Below are 22,605 nucleotides of genomic sequence, written 5' to 3' on the forward strand. Positions count from 1 at the left end.
AGCAAGATCAGCTTAGTCACCTTCAGACTGCTCAGTAACTAGGTACGGGTTTCAAGGTCTAAATTGATGACTCAGGCAGGATTGCCACACTGTCACAGAGCTGCAGGATTTTTACAGTATGGAAAGAACCCCTTCAGCACATTGTGTCCACACCAGTCACGGAACATCCATCTATTCTAATCACATTTTCCAATACTTGACCAGTATCCCTGTATGCTGAGTTGTTTTGAGTGCTCATCTAAACAGTTTTTAGATGTTTTGCGAGTTCCTGCCTCTACCGTCCTTTCAGGCAGTGAGTTCCAGACACCCACAACCCCCTGGGTGAAGAAAGAAATCCTCGAATCCCCTCTAAATGTCCTACATCTTTTCTTACAACTGCACCCCTTGGTTATTTATCCCTCTACTAAGGGGAAAGGTTTCTCAATATCTACTCTGTCATATGCTCCTCAGAACTTTAGGCACGTCTGTCAGATCACCCACCAACCTCCTCTGCTCTTTGATACAGACCCCAGCCTATCTAGCCTTTCTTCAAACCTGAATTGCTCCAGCCCAGGCAACATCCTGATGAATTTTTTCTACATGCCCTCCAGTGGAATCACATCCTATCTGACCAGAACAGCACACAATACTCTAGCTGTCACCTAACTAACATTATACACAGCCCCATTCTCACCTCCATGCTCTCCTATCCAATGCCTTGACTAATAAAGGCAAATCTCCAACATGATTTCTTAACCACCTTATCTATCTGACCTGCTGACTTCAAGAATATATAAAGATTCACACCAAGGTCCCTTAAAAGTCTGTACTTTGCAGGGTCCCACTATTCAACATCTACTCCCTTGCCTTGTTAGTCTTCTCATAATGTATCACCTCACATTTTTTAGGATTAAATTTCAGTTGCCACTGTTTGGCCTTTCTGACCAGCTCACCTTTGTCATCCAATAGTCCAAAGCTTTCCTCCTATTTATCACGCCATTAAGTTCCATGTCATCTGTGAATTTAATGATCAAATGTCTTACATTCATGTTTAGATCATTAATATTTACCACAAACAGCAAGGGACCCAGCACTGAGACCTGTGGTGTACCAGTGGACACAGCCATCTAATCACAAAAACACTTGTCGATAATCACCTTCTGCTTTCTTAATTTTGTGCCTAATTTACTCTGAATCCCAAGGTATTTTAGCTTCTTAACCAGTCTGCCAGGTGAGACTTTATCAAAAGCCTTAATGAAGTCCATGTAGATTACATCAATGGCGCTACCATCATCTGCACGTGATTACCTCCTTGCAAAACTCAAGCAAATTTATGAGATATGATCTCCCCCTGACAAAACCATGCTGACTATCTTTGATTAATCCTTACCTTTCCAAGTAGAGATTAATCCTGTTTCTCAAATTATTTTTTGAATAGTTTTAATACCTACCATCCTTCTTGAATAATGTATCACGTCATCTCTCTTCCAGTTCTCTGAAACCCCTTTTCTGTCCAGAGAGGATTTGAAAATTAATGTCGGACCTATTCCAATCTCCTCTGTTGTCTACCATGGAAACCTAGCTTACATCTCATCTAGGCCTGTGAATTTATCCACTTCCAAGCTTCCTCAAACTGCTAATACCTCATCCCTCCCAACGTTAATTTTTTCAAGTACATCACAGTTCCCCTCCATCAGAAATTTCTCTCTTCTTACTTTCCACAGTTGTTCTGGGTTTTAGTCGGAGTGATGCTCGAAATCGGGTCCTGTCGTTGAAACTCCAGCTCTTCTGCACCTTCGTGGGGCTGACCTGTGTCGCATTCTCTGTACTGGGTGAGCGCTGGATACTTGGGGCTGAAGCTTGCTTGCTTCTTATGCTCTGAATCCTTGGACTATTCATCTTCATTCTGTCTCTGAATCCTAGCTTCTGGTTACTGAAACATGATTGAAAAGCATGAAAATCCTTGCATCCATAAATATTGCTTAACCAATACAAAGCCAATGTATTTACAAACATATATCTATCTATTCAAAATGTACCACGCATGAAAATAAGTGTAAAATAATTTAAGAATAGGAATAGTTTATGTCTACCAAGGAGTTTATCTTTCATGTGCTTAATCCTATCTACTTTTCTCACCATCCATATATTCTATCGAGAATCAAAATTCCATTACCATGCAGAAAACCTCCCTGTGGCTTCTCTTCTTCTTAGCATTCCCAGTTTAACCTGTCTCCATCAAAGACACCTTTATGTTCCTCAGTCAGCCAAAACTTCTAAAGAGGAAAAGCTCCATTTCCTGTCATTGTTCCTCTGGATTTAAAGTTCCTCAAAAATGCTGGAGATATATTTCTGATCCTCATATGACTGGTGACAAAACCAGATCAACTTGTTTAGAAATATTTGAAATGTGCAGTACAAGTAGGAAAGGATTTGGCAGTAATGAACTCGAATGTAATCTTTGCTTTCATGTTTGACCATAATGTAGTTGCTCACCAATTTGTCTCATGTCGCAAGCTAGCTATCCTGGATCATTGCCCAGGGTATATCCTTGGACATGTTCCAAATAACAATTTTATTTATAGGTTTGAAGATATAATTGAACTGTTTTACTCCGTGTCACTTTATTGGAAGTTGCAGGAAAGAAACAGATCATCAAAGCATACATGTTGCATTCATCAGAAATGTAAGAAGACAAACTTTCAACAATTTACCACAATTTATAGTACAGGAGAAAAGGGATGTTGATTGATTGGCAAGCAACTGGCTGAGGCACTGTAATGGGCTTCCCAAGATTCCAGATAATTCAGAAAGATGAAAGGCTTGAAAATATTGCTTTTGTTTGTAGAGAACAAGGCCTTGAGTCTGTTGCCTCCAGTAAGCATGTATTCGCAAGGTTACAACTCAATTGATTACCTCAAACTGTTGCTTCACAATTTCAGTAAGTGCTGCCTAATTGCAGTTCATGAAATACAAAAGGTAGTGTTCAATATTCACAATTTCTTTGAATTACTTACGGGCTTTGGGAGCATGTAGTGCCCAGCTTTCTCTACGGTAATGGCTCAGCGAATCAGAGTCCATTTCCAAACCAATTAACACCTCTTTCGCCTGTACAACAAATTGTTGTGACTGTTTGAAATTTGGAATTCTTGCATGGGTTTTGATGAATGAAAGCCTGTAGGTTTTGGCAACATGCTCTCTTTTCAATACCATCCAAGTTGTGTATCAGACAGATTGTTGGAAATGTACAGGAGAATGACCTTGTGGTCAATCCAAAATTAGACATGATGAGAAAATAATTATTACTTAGCTGAAATTATCATTATTATGCAGCTAGGAGAGACACAGTTGACTCTCATGAACCAACCAGGAGACAGAGTGACTTACACGCACTGACTAGGAGAGACAGCCTGACTCACACACCAATTAGACAGAGAACCCAACTCACATTGCACCAACCAGGAGAGAGACTTTTGACTCTCAATACAGGGTATTAGCCACTGCTCTGTAGGTACCTACCATTATCTTTTAAGTCAGAAATAGCAACAGCAAATGGAGTCAGTGACAATGCAGTGTAGAGCTGGAGGAGCCCAGCAGGCCAGGCAGCATGAGAGGGGCAGGAAAATTGATGTTCAGGTTGGGACCGTTCTTCAGAAATGGGGAGGGGCAAGGGAGCTGGGAACTAAATTGAGAGAAGAGGAGTAGGACCGGGGAAGTTAGGTGGGAAGGTGAAAGGTGAATGCTGGTGATAGGTGAATGGTCAGTGGGATGGGATGGTCACCTCCACCTCCATTCAAGGGCCAAAGCAAACCCTTCTCATCAGACAGGGTTCACCTGAACATCTGCCAGTTTGGTCTACTGTATCCGTAGCTCCCAATGTGGCATCCTGTACATCAGTGAGACCAAGCATAGACTCAGAAACTGTTTTACAGAGCCTCTGCAGTCTGTACATGACAAACAACACCTTCCAGTCGCCAACCATTTTAACGCCCTCTCTCACTTCCTGAGTGGCATGACTATCCTGGGTCTCCTCCAGTGCCACATTCACCATACGAAAACTGGAGGAGCAACATCTCATATTTAACCTTGGTAGCCGATGGCTAAACGTTGAAATTACCAGTTTTAACACCTCCCCACCCCTGGTTTCACCCCATGTCCAACCCTCTCTTGCATCCCTACCTCCTTGACTTGACACAACCTGTCCATCCTCTCTCTCACCTATCTGCTCCACCCATCCCACTGACCAATCCCCACCATTCCCTTCCTGCATTCACCTATCACCATCCCACCTACCTTCCACAACCCTAACCCTCCTCTCTATTTATTTCCCAACTCCCTTCCCTCTCCCCATTTCTGAAGAAGGGTCCCGACCCAAAACATCAACTTTCATATTCCTCTGTTGCTGCCTGACCTGCTGTGTTCCTCCGGCTCCAAGCTACATCATCTTTTAAGTGTAAGGAATCACAGAGCAGGGCAGTTGAGGAAAAACATTTGTTTGTCTAAAAACAAGAAGCTCTTACAGTTAACAATATATGGTTTGTTGCATGCTAGTAACTAGCTGTTGGTCACATCAATATGTTCAATATGTTACAGAAGCCCAGTAGGTGCTAGCTGTAGGTCTCATTCTTTCACAATCCTAAACTGTCCTTCCCAAGGGTGGTAGTGCTCAGTATTAACAATTTCAGACACTTTCTAACCCATATACAACAACGCACATCAGCCACGTGACAGGCTACCAATCATATAGCTACTAAACATCCTGGAAGCTGTGAGCACGTAAGCAAATGCAGCAGGAAATGGGTTCCATTACACAATCGTTAAAAATAAAAAGCAACAGGATATTTTCTTGAAAATGTTCAGTATAATGTACATATGGAAATATGAAATGAGAAGAGGAGACCTGGTGGCTTCTAGAGAAATAGAGATTCATTGGACTGAATGGTCAATTCCTTTCTTAAAGTATTCTATGACTTGATAACAGATGGTCAGAGCTACATTCAAGCACACATGCAACAACTGACAAACACAGGTCAAAGCTGACCTTGTAATGGTGTCCAGCCTGTCTCAGTGGCACTCAGCCAACCTTAAAGTAGTGCAAGATGAGATATCTGCAGACAACTCCAGAATAATGCATTTACACTAATGTGCATATGAAAAATATAATTGTATATCTGATCATATGGATTACATTAAAAGGGATAGTGTGGACTTCAGGAAAAACATAGTAGTCTTTGAGAGAAAGTAATGTAGATTCACTACAATATCAGTGCACAAGGATTACATTATGGAGACAGAATAATCTGATTGACAGAAGTTCCTCAAACAGTAACATTAATTCCGTTTCTCTGCAAATGCTACCTGACCTGAGCTTTTCAGAAATGTTTGTCTTCAGTTCAATTAGTCTGCATATTCTTGCACAAAAACAAAGTTGCTGGGAAAGCACAGCAGGTCTGGCAACATCTGTGAAGGAGAAAACAGAGTTAACGTTTTGGGTCTGATGATCCTTCCTTAGGACTCTGTTTTCTCCTTCACAGATGCTGCCAGGCCTGCTGAGCTTTTCCAGCAACTTTCTTTTTGTTCCAGATTTACAGCATCCACAGTTCATTTGGTTTTTATGCATTTCCTTGGATGCTGTTAAACTTCTTGAGTATTGTTTCTGTTCCACGCAACCACAATTTGCCCATAAGCAGCACCTTTAATGTTATAAAATATTCCAAGGTGTGTCACAGGAAAGCCACTAAGACAAAGTTAATATTAAGTTAAAGTCATTGATAAAATGATCAATGAATTAAAGCTTGGTTGAAGAGGCAGTTCTGAAAAAATGTCTGAATGGAGGGAGATGTAGAGGAGCAGGGAGGTTGAAGAAAGCAATTCTTGAACCCAAAGGGAACAACGGCCATTGGCAGGTGGAGGGGAGTAGTGCAAGCTCAGAAGACTAAAGTTGGAAGAGTACGGAGTTCACAGGAAATTGGAGGAGATTCCATGGATATATATCAGAGTTTTGAAAAGTCACTGTTTTATGAAATCATGTGTGATTGAAACAAAGGTAAATCATCCCTTTGTTTTTCTTTTGATTTGTCTGCAGCCTCTGACACAACTGCCCACAATATGTTCTTCAAGTGTCTCACTTATTATGCTGCTGGGTGGGACTGCACTCACTCGGTTCCATTCTAACTACCCATAATACACTAACTTTTTGTCGCACTTCTGCGCAATTTACAATTGTGTAGCTTTATCACAGTGGCACAGTTTGTTTTATAATGGCTCTGTGAAGCAACTTGGGACATTGATATTAGAAGTGCTTTATAAATATAAGTTGTTGTTACGGCATGTGGACAATGGGAAGCTAACAAGGAGAACATTTGAATAAGTGTTTCTGGAGATAGCCTGGATACAATTTGATGGGCTGTGTGTTGATAGCTGATGTTTAGTCATTGTGAGGACATGGAATTGCATGTACGGCTCAAAGTCAGTCCCAAAGTCAAACTGGCATGCAATCTGGGAAGATGGGAAGGGTGGGGATGGAATCAGTGTCTCAGATGTAGATTTTGTGATATGGACTGAAAGTATGGCTTTGCATTTTACATATTTAATTCGAAGAAGTTTAAGTTCCTGTGGGGGAATGAACTAATTGACCATAGTACTAGGATACAAGAAGTTACTCATATATGGGGAGTAAGAAGGAATGTAGTTGTAGTAGGGGACAATATAATGAGGGAGACTAACACTACAGCAGAGAGTGAGTACCCATATGGCTGTCTTGCTTGCAGTGTCAGGATTTGGAATAACTTCTCAGGACTGGAAATGAACCTGCAATGGGGAAGATAGGATCCAGTCATCAAGGCCCAATGTCATAGGCAGCACAAAGGAGGTTCTACACTGATAATATGAGGAATTAGCTGCCAAATTAAGAACCTCAAAGGACAAAGGAAGCAACTTACTAATTGGCATAAGACAAATCAAATAAGGCACTGAATGTGTGGCCACAAAGTTAGAATAGGAGAAGTGGGTTTCCATTTGTGGGGCACTGGAATTAGTCCTGGTGTAAGTGGGATCTGTACTGATGGGTTGGTCTCCATCTGAGTCATGCTGGGGCCAGTATTTTTGCTAACTTTATTACCAGGGAAGGAACCAGAGAGGATTTTAACTGGAATATTGTGTGCAAGGTATCAAATTTGGAGGATGCGGTGAATCAAAGAGTAGACTAAAGGCCAAAGAGAGGTATTAATATAGGAAATGATAAACAGACCATGACAGGAAAGGATAGAAAACCCAATCTATGATCAAAATGAACAGATAAGAGGAGTATTTACAAACCGAGTAAAAGGACAAAGATAAAAACACTCTGTCTCAATGCATGTAGAACTCAAAACAAAATGGACGGACTCATATTGCAAATAGAAATGAATAAATATGATCTGATAGCCAATGTAGAGACATGGCTGAAGGATGATATGGATTGGCACTTGAATGTTGAAGGGTATTGCATTTTTAGGAATGATGGAAGTGTAAGAATAAGTGAAAGAGTGGTTCTATTAGTTAGTTATGGTGTTAGCACAATAAAGAGGAATGATCTAAGTTCAGGAAAGCAAGATATGGAGAAGTTTGCAGAGAAAAGCAAAATGATAAAGGCAAGAGTCACTTTGGGAGTGTTGTGCAGGCCCCCTCACAATAACCACATAGTACGGTGGGTCATAAGGAAGAAATATTGACAGTTTGTCAGAATGCCATATAATAATGGGAGATTTTATTCTACATACTGACTGAAAAGTTAGAAGGACAAAGGTAAAGACCATATCTTTTCATTTTTCTTTATTTTTTGGTTGTGGACCAAAAAAAGAGAAGGATATAACTTTGAACCAAGGAATCTGTGGAAGGATAAGTGGCAGTTTTAAAGCAATTTGCTGGAACTCACTGTGACTTGTATTTACACTGTTGCTTTGTTCAAGAGGTAGGGGAGATTGTTAGAAACTCATTGGCACAGTGGATGTGGGCTCAGGGCAGCTCTGCCCGGGGCAGACTGATGATTTTTCTTTAAAACTCAGGGCAGTTGTGTAGGTCAGGATAACAATTCTTCGACTGGCTCCTGGGTAGGGGAACATCCTAAATAATACATTAGCAGACTCTAAGGAGTCAGTTTCTTTTGCTTTTTGCAGAGAATTAGCAAATATTTCAAAGATAGACAGCTATTCTCATTGATCTTTTGCTGATATGCTGCTGCCTTTAGCAAATGACTGAAAGACTAAACAAATTGTGTGCCAACTGCCCTATGGCTGCAGTAAAGAACTGAAAGAGCTTGGAAAGAAGATCATATAACAGAAGGACTTGGAAGAACAAATAAGATGCCTCATTGGATCCTGTGGACTGGTGCTGTGTTTACCTAATTTGTTTATTTCTCCACCTATTGCACCTACTCTTTTGTTACTGTGTCTGTCTATTTTTGAACATAGGAGATTAAGAAGGGATAGAGTTTAAGTTGGAGAGTTATAAGTTGATAATTCATACTTTGTCTACCTATGTTTGGAACTGACTTATTCATTACGAATAGTAGGTACTTGTTGAATGCAGAAACCTGGCTGGAGTTTTCAATTAACCTGAATTTACCATGCAGGAAATTTAGGGATTTTGAGTAATTTGACTTATCCTTTAACTTTTGTGATGACCCAGGGTGTAGTGAGCTCAAGTTTAGAAGGGGTGGACGCTAGGAAGTTGTTTCCATTAGGCGGGGAGACTAGGACCCGTGGGCACAGCCTTAAAATTAGAGGGGGTAAATTTAAAACTGAAATGAGATGACATTTCTTCAGCCAGAGAGTGGTGGGCTTGTGGAATTCATTGCCACGGAGTGCAGTGGAGGCCGGGACGTTGGATGCCTTCAAGGCAGAGATCGACAAATTCTTGATCTCAGAAGGAATCAAGGGCTACGGGGAGAGTGCAGGGAAGTGGTGTTGAAATGCCCATCAGCCATGATTTAAATGGCGGAGTAGACTTGATGGGCTGAATGACCTTACTTCCACTCCTATGTCTTATGGTCTTATGGTCTAATTATCGACATACTTTCCCAAATAAGTAGCTCAAATAATGTTTTTCAGATAGCTTCTGGACTTGCTCTGCAGCCAACCAGACAGCAGGTTTTATAAGACCTGGTATTATACAATGGGTCAGGATTAATTAATAATCTCATGCTTAAATGTAGGAGTAACAAGCCCAGAGAACCCTGGATGTCAAGGAATGTTATGGACTAAATGAAAAGAAAAACAAGTACATATGGAGCAAAACAATGGTGGCCTGAAAAAATGAAGATTATGGAGAATCCCAAGATATTCCATATGTATATAAGGGAAGAGAACAATCAGGGAAAGAGTAGGGATAAAATGGCTTACACTTGCTCTTGATGTACATATTCGTACATCCAAAATTGTATGTTGGAAAAGAAGTGTGACAACAGAATGTGGAGGAGATGACAAAGGACATGGTATTAAGCTTTCATTAACTGACATGCAGAAATTAATGTGCTTTTGAATGTTGTCTTGATCGCTCAATCATCTCTAAATAGTCAAGTAATGTCTGAAATCATATATTAGATGAGCAGAAATTTTCTCCAGCCAAATTTTGGGAAGACTGAAGTACTGTATTAAGTCCTGTTACAAACTTTGCTCCCTTTCCATTGTTCTCATCCTCTCCTTGACAACTGTCTGCGACTGAGAAAGATTGTTTGCAATGTTGTTGACTTGTTACCCCAAGTTGATCACATTTCTATCACTGAGTCCACCATCTCCATAATATTGCTTGACTCTGCCTTGTCACAGCTCAATTAATTATAGAAATTCTCATTCATACCCATGTTACATCTAGCTCAGACAAAGTCTTGTTCACCATCACTCCTCTGCTCCCTGACCTATATTGACTACCAATATTCTTAAACCTCTCAACTCCCTACCCCACCCACCTCCCTATTTCCTGCACGTAAACTGACGTTTTCACAGACACCATCAGTTCTGAGGAAGGGTCACTGGACCTTGTTAGATGTTAACTCTGCTGTGTAACCTCTAGTTTAATTCTTCTGCCATTGGTGGTTGTGCATTCAGCCACCAAGACCCTATGTTTTGGAATTCCAACCCTCAATCTCACTGGCTCTCTATCTCTCTTTCATTCTTTAAAACATTGCTTAAAGCCTCTTTATTCAAGCTTTTGGTCATTTGTCCTAATCTCTCATGCGGCCTCAGTGATCAGTTTTTTATTTGATTTGCTCTTTTGAAGCAGCTTGGGACTTTTTAACATTGTTAAAGGTGCTATATTAATAGAATTTGCTGTTCTTATACTTAGAGTTCACAGGATGCACTTACATCAGAAGGTCAGTCATCCATACCAGCTTAGCCATTCAATTTCTCTGCCCCCAACCAATCCAAAAACTAAGTATTTCGTAGAATGGAAATAATGGGAACTGCAGATGCTGGAGAATCCAAGATAATAAAGTGTGAAGCTGGATGAACACAGCAGGCCAAGCAGCATCTCAGGAGCACAAAAGCTGACGTTTCGGGCCTACACCCTTCATCAGAGAGGGGAATGGGGAGAGGGTTCTGGAATAAATGGGGAGAGAGGGGAGGCGGACCGAAGTTGGAGAGAAAAGAAGATAGGTGGAGAGGACAGTATAGGTGGGGAGTAGGGAGGGGATAGGTCAGTCCAGGGAAGACGGACAGGTCAAGGAGGCGGGATGAGGTTAGTAGGTAGGAAATGGAGGTGCGGCTTGGGGTGGGAGGAAGGGATAGGTGAGAGGAAGAACAGGTTAGGGAGGCGGGGATAGGCAGGGCTGGTTTTGGGATACAGTGGCGGGGAGGGGAAGATGACTTTTCATATTAAGCAGTGTTCACTGCACATCTGCCAATATAGTATACTGTATCCACTGTACCCGGTGTGGCTTCCTCTACACTGGGGACACCAAATGGAGGTTTGGGGAACGCTTTGCAGAACACCTCCTCTCGGTTCGCAATAAACAACTGCACATCCCAATCGTGAACCATTTTAACTCCCCCTCCCATTCCTCAGATGACATGTCCATCATGGGCCTCCTGCACTGCCACAATGATGCCACCCAAAGGTTGCAGGAACAGCAACTCATATTCCGCTTGGGAACCCTGCAGCCCAATGGTATCAATGTGGACTTCACAAGCTTCAAAATCTCCCATTCCCCCACTGCATCCCAGAACCAGCCCAGCTCGTCTCCTCCCCCCACTGCATCCCAAAACCAGCCCAGCCTGTCCCCGCCTCCCTAACCTGTTCTTCCTCCCACCTCAAGCCGCACCTCCATTTCCTACCTAATAACCTCGTCCCGCCTCCTTGACCTGTCCGTCTTCCCTGGACTGACCTATCCCCTCCCCACCTCCCCACCTATACTCTCCTCTCCACCTATCTTCTTTTCTCTCCATCTTCGGTCCGCCCCCCGCCCCCCTCCCTATTTATTCCAGAATCCTCTCCCCATCCTCCTCTCTGATGAAGGGTCTAGGCCCGAAACATCAGCTTTTGTGCTCCTGAGATGCTGCTTGGCCTGCTGTGTTCATCCAGCTTCACACTTTGTTATCTATTTCATAGATCGGTTCTCCACTACCCCAGCAACAGGTCTATTCTTGACTATCATTGCTACTGTCCAAATGAAAACACCCATACTAAACTACATTGTAAAATCTATATAAAACTCTTAGTCTGGATTTAAACCCGAAATTACAAGGTTGGCTCTCGGTTTTGCTTTGGTGGACCGAAACACATTGGTCACAAAATGTTGAATTGGTTGGATGCAATGGATCCAACTTCATTCTGTGGAATTGTGCATTTAATAATTTCTCAAGTGCCTTTTGCTCTCCTACCATTTTTGATTGATGGAATGTATTCTCAGGCTCATGTCACAAAAAGGTGTGACATTTGCAAAAACAGGAACTAGAAAATTTCATTTCTGGGATCTCCAGCTGTAGCTCATGCTACAATTCTTCATTCATTCTAAATGTCCTCACCTTCAATGGCATAGCTGTGAAATATTGTAATTGGTTTAAATGTTCTTTCCTGGAACATGCAACTTAAATGAATACCAAACAAGGATTGGGTGAAGTTTGATTGTAATGCTTCCACTTTGAATAAGATTTTAAAATTCATTGTTCAGACCCAAACATGGAGAACGGTCCTGTCAATGGGATACTGGGGTCCTTGGCTTTCAGACAACAATACTTGGATCATAAATTTCAGCACAGTAGGAAATAAAAACAAACAAATCATCAATTATTTTTTAAAAACATCACACTTATGAAATCAATCTCTTCCCGTTAAAACTCTAGAAATAAAAGTTAATCATTACACAAAATTAAGCTTCACATCTTCCATCATTTAGAGATGACCACTAGGAGTAGGGTGAGAATCTCTGAGCATCGCAAAAAACAATATACCCACGCAAATGGCAGAAAGGCCACGGAATTCTGGAAACCCAGGTTAATAGCAATTTAGTTTAGAATATCAGAATTGTTAATAAGGTGGTACCCTTGATCATCAAAAGATTACCCCAAACAACCCATGCAAGAACAGGCATAAAAATAATCTAACATCAAGCATCTAAAAGTCTACCTAATGGAGAACAGGCTAGTCTCCAATGTGTGCTGAAGCAAGGAATTCTAGGACTGGGGGGGGGAAGGGTTCATGCAGATTCAGTTAGTTGGCATTCCAAAGGATCACGTGACCCATCCAGGAGCTTGATACCTCTGTTTCCACGTGGTTTGAATCCGGAAGAAATTCTTTTTACTATTAAAGAGATGACTAGGAGTCAAGAAGGAGATAAAAGTAGAATGTTACTGTACATATTAAGGGATTAAAGAAGTAAAGCACATGCAATGTTACCTGAATCCGATTGCAGCCCAAAAGCAGAAGTGAAATAAACTGAAGCACCTTCTTTGTAAATTACGTTTTCATGTAGATAAGCATGTGTCTGGTTACCGAGGAAGGATGCTGTGTTCTTCTTATTGAGGATATACCCATGATAAATTTCTACAAGCCAAACGTTGCATTTTGTACTTGTCAACTTTAATTAATTAATTAATTCAGAATTCCAGATTATATCAATTCAGAGGGCCAAAAGGAATAATATGCAGTTCATTAAATATTTAATGGGCTGGGTGTTTTTCTTGACAGTTTAATGCTATTGACATGCCATATGACACCTCATCCAATAAGATCTATAAAAGGTTTTCTCTTCTGCTGCTTGTAATGGCTAATGCACCATACTGATAAACTCAACTGATCAATGTACTTTCTGTAAATTTTGACAGTAAACAAATAAATCCTGAAATGTTCCTCTCTGACAATGTGAGATTGTGAAAAAATAAACAGCTTTTCATCAACTTTCTTACTCCAAGGTCAGAAGTGTATATTTGGCTGTTTACAATAAATTCTCATTTAAATAGCTCATTAATAAATGGATAAATTCAGTCAGTAAACCTTTTAGGTATTTTCTTGTGGCCCATTAGCACTTCAGATGCATTAACCTCGATCTCTGAAAGATGCCCCTTATTTTTACTGAAACAGCACAAATTTTCCTAATTCAGCTTACAGTTATCTTCAAACATGAAAGTGGAATTGAAGTCAAGGTCAGATAATACCAAACTGAATGACAGAGCAGACTCGAGGAACCATATAGCCTCCTCCTGTCCAGTGCCCTTTTCTTAAAACATGGAGGATGGTACCATTGTGTTCATGTTATTGGGCCACTGGAGCAGTCTAGATGCATGATCTAATACTGCAGTGACATGAGCTCAAATCTCACAATGAATTAAGTGCAATTAATTAATAAAAAAGTTGGAATAAAAAGCAAGTCTTCAGTAATAATGATCCTGAAACCATAGCATTTTTATAAAAGCCAAACTGGTTCACTAATATCTGTTTGGGAAGGATATCTGTCATCTCTACCTGCTCCGGCATGAATGTGAGTTCTGATCCACAGCTAACTCTTGACATCCTCCTGATATGGTCCAGTAAGCTACTTAATTGTATCAAACCACTACAGAAAACTTAAATAAAGACAAAACCCGACAAATCACCCCTCATTGATCAAGTCACGAAGACCAACAAATGCAAACCCACCCTTGTTGACCTTGCAACATTCTTCTTATTCACAGTTGGGGATTTCTGCCAAAATTGAAAAGCTGACCCAAAACTCAGCAAGCAAATACCTGATACATTCATACTTACAAAATTGTACGTAACAATGTCCCAGACACAACCATTTGTGGGGACACCCAGTCCCATTAGAAGGCCAGACCCACTAGGAGCAGGACAGCGGTGTAAATTCAGGGAGGAATGAAGAGGAGATTTTGAGTTAATGAAAATCTGCTGGACCATGACCCTTTGATTGGTCGAATTGCAGGTTTTTATTTGTAAATTTTTAAGCGCAGAGCAGCCAGAGACAGCCAGGACTGGCAAACTTAAAACAGCTCTCTCTCCTTCTCCACATCTGAATGAAAACATAAACAAACCAAGGAAGCTTAAAAGAAAGAATTTTAATCAGAAAGGACCCAGGTCAGTCAGATCAACTATCAAATGAAGAACAATTGCTTTGCAGACAGCAGTGTTTCATCAGTGACAAAATCAAATGAAACAATGAGAGATCATTGAAAACAACTTGGGATCCAAACTTTGAATCTTCAGAATTTTGATCCCTATGTCCTTCCCATTCATAATGTCTGTGTCGCATTGTCTGTCTTTAACATGAATGAACATGTGTGATGGTGATAAAGGTGTATAGGTTAAGCAACATAGTAGATTAGGAATCCTTTGTTTTCTTGGCCATTTGACAAGTGTATTATAATAAATACATCTTCTGCTAATGATGAAACCTCATGTGATTGCAATTGTCCTGTTTGGGATTTTATGCATTTTGTGACAACTTGAGGAACAATGAAACATGAATTACTGGTGCAGTCTTCCCAGTTAGTCATGATACTACATGTGAAACAGCAGAAGCAACATGTGTAAGGCAGAGCTAAACAATCCCATAGGTAAGCCTTTCAGTCTCATCACAGCCAATCATGATTGATAGTGGGTACTTACACAACTAAAAGGAGGAATAGGCTCTACAAGGCAGTACATCAGTGCCCAAGACAAGGACGAAGGATATACAATCATTTTCATCCGTATGTTAAGGTCACACGTGGTAAGTTTTTGATGCTGATCCAACTTCCTGAAAGCCAACTTTCAATGTAAACTGAACCTCTTACACTCTGTTTGTATCCGTCAGCCAGAGCTCTCTGATTGGATCAGATTAACTGCTCCAATCAGAGAACTCATATTCGGAGGTCCACCTGGCTGACCTTGTTACAATCGCTATATCATACCTTCTCTGAATTTGAGGATATAGGACAGTTTTTTTTGTAGCTCCTCCTGGGGTGTTGTAACACTAGCTCAGGTTCCTCCAACCATGCCTCTGATATGGGCATCACTCAACACACAGTAGCTTTGCCTCTTGCACCTGAAGTATCTCAGAAGAAATTCATTCTTCTCTTCAGCAGGCAAAGGTATTGAGGCAGCAATGTCTGCTGTGTCCATCTATGAATCCAAGGTATCTTCAATGCTTGATGGAGAGGGAGAATCCATGAGTTCGGGAAAAGCTGGAAAGGCAGTCAAGGAGCCTGGCACGTTTTGCTCCTGTACTGTTTGCGAGTTTGCAGCTTTCATATGGTCCATGGGGTTGTTCAGGATTGTCACACCTACCCAAACTTCATACATCAATGGACCTGATTTTATGTCAACTATACGTCTTACCCATATAGGGCCATTCCCATGGTTTGTACACCTAACTTTGTCCGTAAAGTGTCTCTCCTGCTTAGTGGAATCCTGTGTCAAACATTTCCTTGAGTCCAGCATTGGCATTCTTGATGCCATTTCATCCTGTCCCTGGGTCTGATAAGATCAGATTTAACCTGGTACAGCATCTTCACCCCATTAGCAACTCTGCTGGAGATATCCCTGTAATTGCATGAGGGTTGGAACTATAATCAAATAGGAACCAGGACAGTTTGGTATCTAGTGTAACGGTCGGCTGCTTTTTTAAGCTGTCTTCAAAGTTTAGATTGCTCTTTCTGCCAGGCCATTGGATAATTGATGGTATGGAACTGTCCTTATATGTTGAATGCCATTCAACTTCAGGAAATACTCAAATTCCCTGATGATAAACAATGGCCCATTATCTGTGACCAATACTTTGGGGAACTTGTTTATTGCAAAAGATGTACAGTTTTTATATTGTCGTCCCTGTGTGTGAAATGAACTCTACACACATCCAGCCATTTTGAGTGGGGGTCCACAATAACTAAGAACATTAAGCCTATGAGAGAACCTGCATAGTTGATGTGTAACTGAGTCCATAGTTTACCCAGTCATGTCCACGAATATGAGGGAGCTGCTGGCAATGCCCCACCAACATAGCTAAGACTGCACCTTGGCCACTAGACATAACTACTCACCAAAATCTTCATTTTGGAAACCCCTGGATGACCCTACTGATGTTCAGCCAGTAACTGGTGGCGACCTCTGCTTGGAGCAATCACTCTTGCTCCCCATAATGATAGGCTGTGCTGGGATCTAGTTTCTATGTGTCCAAAAATGTTTCAATTCTGGCTGTGATGGCCCTTTGGTTCCCCCATCACCACCAGCTGTTCCAGTTTTGCCAGGCTAGATCTTTCTGCATCCAAGTTCTGCTATTGTCAGCTGTAACTAAAAGTGTGTCCATAAAATTTAAAACAATTACAGACTCTTCCAGTGGCAGTACCTTTGGTGGTGTATCTGCCAGGAGGAGGCAGCTCAATGCATCAATGTTTTCTATTTGGCCTCCCAGATGGTGTTCCAACTTGTAATTATAAGCACTTAGTGTCACAGCCCACCAGTGAATGTGGCCTGAAACTATGGGTGGCGCTGCCTTGTCCTCTTTTAGTAGAACTAGCAGAGGTTCTAGTCTGTTATTATAATAAATTTAAATCCGTTAAGCTATTAGTGGACTTTCCGGTGTGTGCAATCCCTGGATTCCAGCCTGTTTCTTAATTTAGGTCTAATGCAATTTCTTTGCTATCTTGAGTCTGCATATTGGCAGCAACCACAGTTGTGTGCCAGTCTGGATCCTGAAGGAAATTTTAATAGTTTCGCTGAGGCTTGGCTTTGTTTTTGGGGTTTTGCTCTGGATTGATCTCATGTCCTTCTGTTCAGGACATATCCTGAGGGAGGCTGTGCAATTGCCTTTCCTTAAACGGTGTTCCCCAAGCTCAGTCAGACTAGTGAGGGTGTCCACTTCCATTGGACTATCCTGGAGCTCATATGCTCCACATGCTACATTCTCCAATGACAAAGCCAGTTGTAGAGTCTGTCTGAAGTTCAGTTGGGCTTCAGCAAGTAGGTGCTTTTGGATGTTTACATCACAAATCCCACATACCAAACAGTTTCTTAGCATCTCATTAAGAGTTGAACAAAACTCAGCCTCTGCAAGTCGCCTTAAACCGATAAAAAATCCTGATAATAATTCCCCTGGTTCTCAAATTGCCAAGTAAAAGTGATAGCGTCTCAAAGTTTGGGGGGTGGTTGTGGTCATAATATTTCTTAACTAAATCCATCAACTCTTAAAAAGTATCCCATGCCTCAGTTACAGTTAAGCTCCTAACAATCAAAAAAGCTTTGGGCCCACAAGCTGTCAGGACAATTACTCATTGCTATTCATCTGCCCCAATGTCATTTGCGTAGAAAAAAAATGCATTCTTTCTACATAATGGACCCAGAATTCGACAGCAGGAGCAAACGAGTCAAGCCTCCCAAATAATGGGACCATGCCAGGAACACTTATTCCAACTCAAAGACGACTGTTGTGAGTGAATTTCTTCACAGCATGCTTTTCCCTCACTGCCACTGAAATAACACCACAGAGGCCAGTATTCTGTCACAAAGTCGCCCTTTATTTACACATGGAAAGTTCTTGACAGTGATCCAGCTTTCTCAGAGGCAGAGCGGAACCTCTGACATTCTCGTTTGTATCGGTCAGCTACGACTCCCTGACTAGATCAAATTAACAGCCCCAATCACGGAACCCATATTCTATTAGGTAGGCCTGGCTCACTTCATTACAATCACTACAGTTGCAACATCACAGATGTCAGATTTCATGCAAATTGAGTAATTCCTCATAAAATCAAGAAGGAGTTAAGGCATTGGATGTAGCACATCCTGATATTAGTACTTGAAGACTTGTGCCCCTAGCCAAGCTGTTCCAATACAGCTGCAGCACTGGCATCTACCTAAAATGTGGGAAGCTTCCCAGGTACATTATGTCCACAAAAAGCAAGACAAATTCATTCTGAAAAACCAAGCCCCATTGGACTACCCTCAATCATCAGTAAAATGACAGCGGAAATTATCAACAGTGGTTTCAAGTGGCACTCAAACACAAGTTACCTGCTCCCTGACACCCAGGTTGGGTTTTGCCAGGGCCACCTAGTTCCTGAATTCATTACAGACTTGGCCAAACAAGACTAAAATCCCTGCAGCCTAATGGTATCAATGTGGACTTCACCAGTTTCAAAATCTCCCCTTCCCCTACTGCATCCCTAAACCAGCCCAGTTCGTCCCCTCCCCCCACTGCACCACACAACCAGCCCAGCTCTTCCCCCCCACCCACTGCATCCCAAAACCAGTCCAACCTGTCTCTGCCTCCCTACCCGGTTCTTCCTCTCACCCATCCCTTCCTCCCACACCAAGCCGCACCCCCATCTACCTACTAACCTCATCCCACCTCCTTGACCTGTCCGTCTTCCCTGGACTGACCTATCCCCTCCCTACCTCCCCACCTATACTGTCTCCACCTATCTTCTTTACTCTCCATCTTCGGTCCGCCTCCCCCTCTCTCACTATTTATGCCAGAACCCTCACCCCATCCCCTTCTCTGATGAAGGGTCTAGGCCCGAAACGTCAGCTTTTGTGCTCCTGAGATGCTGCTTGGCCTGCTGTGTTCATCCAGCCTCACATTTTATTATCTAAGACTAAAATCCCTGCAGGTTATAACAAAGTGTGGAGCTCAATGAACACAGCAGGCTAAGCAGCATCTTAGGAGCACAAAAGCTGACGTATGTTTGCTAGTGCTATTAGTGGGAGTTTAAACTAATTTGGCAGGGTGATGGGACATGGGCTCGAGGAACAATAGCAGATGATGCACAGACAAACAGAGAAGGGAAAAAAAAAGTCAATCTGGAAGGCAGCATGTTTATTGCCAAGTTAAGGTTCAAGGGAGCATGGAAAGACTAGATGGCATTTATTTCAGTGAAAGGAGTTTGCCAGTATTAGACCTTAAGGCATAGGAGCAGAAATTAGGCCATTTGACCCATCAACTCTGCTCCACTATTGAAACATGCCTGATAAATTTCTTAATCCCATTTTCTGCCTTCTCCCTGTAACATTTGATTGCCTTCATCTATCTATCTCTGTATTAAATATACTGAATCAGCTGGCCTTCACAGCCTTCTGTGGTAATTAATTCCATAGATTCTCTGACTGAAGAAGGTTCTCTTCATCTCAGTTCTAAAAGGTCTTCCCTTTACTCTAAGTCTGTGCCCTTGGGTCCTAATCTCTCCTACTAATGGAAACGGCTTCCCAATGTGCACTCTATCCAGGGCTTTCAGTATTCTGTAAGTTTCAATGAAATCACTCCCTCATCTTTCTAAACTGCAAATATAGAACCAGAGTCCTCAAGCATTCTTCATATGTTAAGCCTTTCATTCCTGGGATCATTTATGTGAACTTCCTGTGCACCTGCTCCAGGGCCAGTACATCCTTTCTGAGATATGGGGCCCAAAATTCCTCACAATATTCTAAATGTGGTCTGATCAGAGCCTTATAAAGCTTCGGAAGTATATCCCAACTTTTATATTCTTGTCCTCTCAAAATAAATGCATTTGCCTTCCGAACTATTGACTCAACCTACAAGTTAACCTTAAGAGAATTCCAGACTTTTGCTCCCAAGTCCCTTTTCACTTAAGATTTCTGAATCTTCTCCCCATTTAGAAAATGGTCTATGCCTCTATTTTCCCTCCCAATAGACATGATTTCACACTTTCCCATATTGTATTCCATCTGCTACTTCCTTGCCTCCACTCTCCTAGCTTGTCTAAATCCTTCAGCAGCCTCCCCACCTCCTCAATATTAACTGACTTTTATCCCGTCTCTGTATTATCTGCAAACATGGCCAGAATGCCCTCAGTTCCTTCATCAAGATAATTATTGTATAAAGCGAAAAGTTGTGGCCCCGGCACTCACAATTGCAAAATTCCACTAGTCACCGGCTACTATCCTGAGAAGGATCTTTTAAGCCCCACTCTCTGATTTTTGCCAGACAGCCATCCATTCTAGTACCTTACACCATGGGCTTTTATCTTACTCAGAAGCCTCCTGTGCGGCACCTTGTTAAAGGCCTTCTGGAAGCCCAAGTAGATAACATCCATTGGCTCTCCTTTGTTTAACCTGCTTCTTACCTCCTCAAAGAATTCTAACAGATTTGTCAGGCATGACCTCTCCTTGATGAACCATGCTGACTTTGCACTATTTTATCATGTACTTCCAAATATTCAGAAATCTCATCATCCTTCACAATGTACTCCAAAATCTTACAAACGACAGAGGTCAAGCTAATCAGTCTGTAATTTCCCGTCTTTTGCCTTACTTCCTTCTTAAACAGGGGATTTACTTCAGTTATTTTCCAGTCCTCTGGGACCCTCCCTGATTCCAGTGTTTCCTAAAAGATCATCACTAATGCCTCCACTATCTCTTTAGCTATCTCCATCAGAATTCTGGGGTGTATTCCATCCATTCCAGGTTATTTATCCACCTTCAGATCTTTCAGTTTTTCTAGCACCTTCTCTTGGTGATGCCACCATACTCACCTCTGACCCCTAAACCCCATCAACTCTCTTGATTTTTTTGGGATGTTATTCGTGTTTTCGATTGTGAATACTGGCGCAAAGTACTTTTTCAGCTCCTGAGCCATGTCTTTGTTCCCGTTACTACCTTTCCAGTGTCATTTTCCAGCAGCCCAATGTCTATTTTTGCCCTCTTTAACCCTTTATACATCTAAAGAAACTCCTGCAATCTTACTTTGTTACTGGCTAGCTTACATTTACTTTTAATCTTCTCCCTCCTTATTTCTTTTTTAGTCATCCTCTGTTGATCTTTGTAGGCTTCCCACTGTCCTTTGTCACATTTTTTGCATTTTCTTTTGCTTTTATACTATCCCTGACTTCCCTTGTCAGCTTGCTTCATCCTCACTTTAGTCTGCTTCTTTTTCCTAGGATTGAACTATTTCTGTGTCTCCTGAATTACTCCCAGAAACTCCTACCATTGTTGTTCTACTCTCTTTCCTGGTAGGCTCCTCTCCCAGTCAATTCCGTCCAGGTCCTCCCTCATCCTCTGTAGTTATCTTTATTCAACTGTAATATCCATTACACTTGATTACAGCTTCTCCCTTTCAAGTTAGAGAGTGAATTCTATCATATTACGTTCACTGACTCCCGAGAGTTTGTTCAGCTTAAGGTCCCTTATCAAGTCTGTTTCATTTCATATCACTAAATCAAGAATTGCCTGTTCCCTTGTGGACTCCACCACAGGCTGCTCCAAAAAGCCACCTCGTAGACATGTCACAAATTCATTTTCTTACAATCCACCACCAACCTGATTTTCCCAATCCATCTGCATATTGAACCCCCATTGTCACTGTAACCATGCCTTTCTTACGCACTTTTACTAACTCCTGGTGTATCTTGTGCCCCACATCCTGACTTCTGTTTGGAGGCCTGTACATAACTCTCATTAAGGTTTTTTTTCACCTTTGCAGTTTCTCAACTCTGTTCACACAGATTCTACATCATGTGTCCCTATGTCATTTCTTGCTATCGATCTACTAATTTCTTACTGATAAGACAACCCCACCCCTTCTGCCGACCTGCTTGTCTTTTCAATAGGATGTATATCCTTGGATATTTAGCTCCCAATCTTGATCGCCTTACAGCCATATCTCCTTGATGCCCACTGCATCATTTCTGCCAATTTCAATCTGTGCCACAAGCTCATCTTATTCTATATACTGCATGCATTCAGATACACCTTCAATCCCATATTTAACATCCCTTTTCTCATTGTCTTCCCTTTATCCGATGTACTTGAAGTTAGATTCCTAACCCTTTCCAAACACTCTGCCCTGTGTTGTGCTTTGGAAATTTTAATAACATCTCCTTTCTTTTCATTTTATCTTTCATATTTTTCCATGCAGTCGAATCCACCTTGTGGGATCCTAACCTGCTGCTTTGTTTCCTTTCCCTGCCACTTTCTAGTTTAAAGTCCTGTTGACCACACTCCTTCCCCTTTTTGCTCGAACATTGATCGGAGCTCGGTTCAAGTAGAGACCACCCTAATGGCACAGATCTCTCCTGTTCCAATACTGATGCCAATGCCCCATGAAATGGAACTCCTCTTTCCCACACCACTCTTTTAGTCATGTGTTATTTTTTCGTCCCTAAGTCAATATGCACGTGGCTTGGGTAGTAATCTGGAGATTATAACTCTTGAGGTTCTATGTTC

At 41.6% G+C, this 22,605-nt stretch overlaps 1 protein-coding gene across 1 annotated transcript in view; it reads right to left on the reverse strand.

Moving 5' to 3' along the window:
• LOC125464871 (potassium voltage-gated channel subfamily KQT member 4-like) overlaps positions 1 to 22,605 on the reverse strand; it is a 534,184-nt gene that overhangs the window by 67,346 nt on the left and 444,233 nt on the right. Inside the window, exon 9 of the mRNA XM_059654245.1 lies at positions 1,695 to 1,905. Coding sequence (XP_059510228.1) covers positions 1,695 to 1,905 — 211 coding nt within the window. The remainder of the gene's footprint in view (positions 1 to 1,694; positions 1,906 to 22,605) is intronic.

Source organism: Stegostoma tigrinum, chromosome 24 (genome assembly GCF_030684315.1).
Source record: "Stegostoma tigrinum isolate sSteTig4 chromosome 24, sSteTig4.hap1, whole genome shotgun sequence".
NCBI lineage: Eukaryota > Metazoa > Chordata > Chondrichthyes > Orectolobiformes > Stegostomatidae > Stegostoma > Stegostoma tigrinum.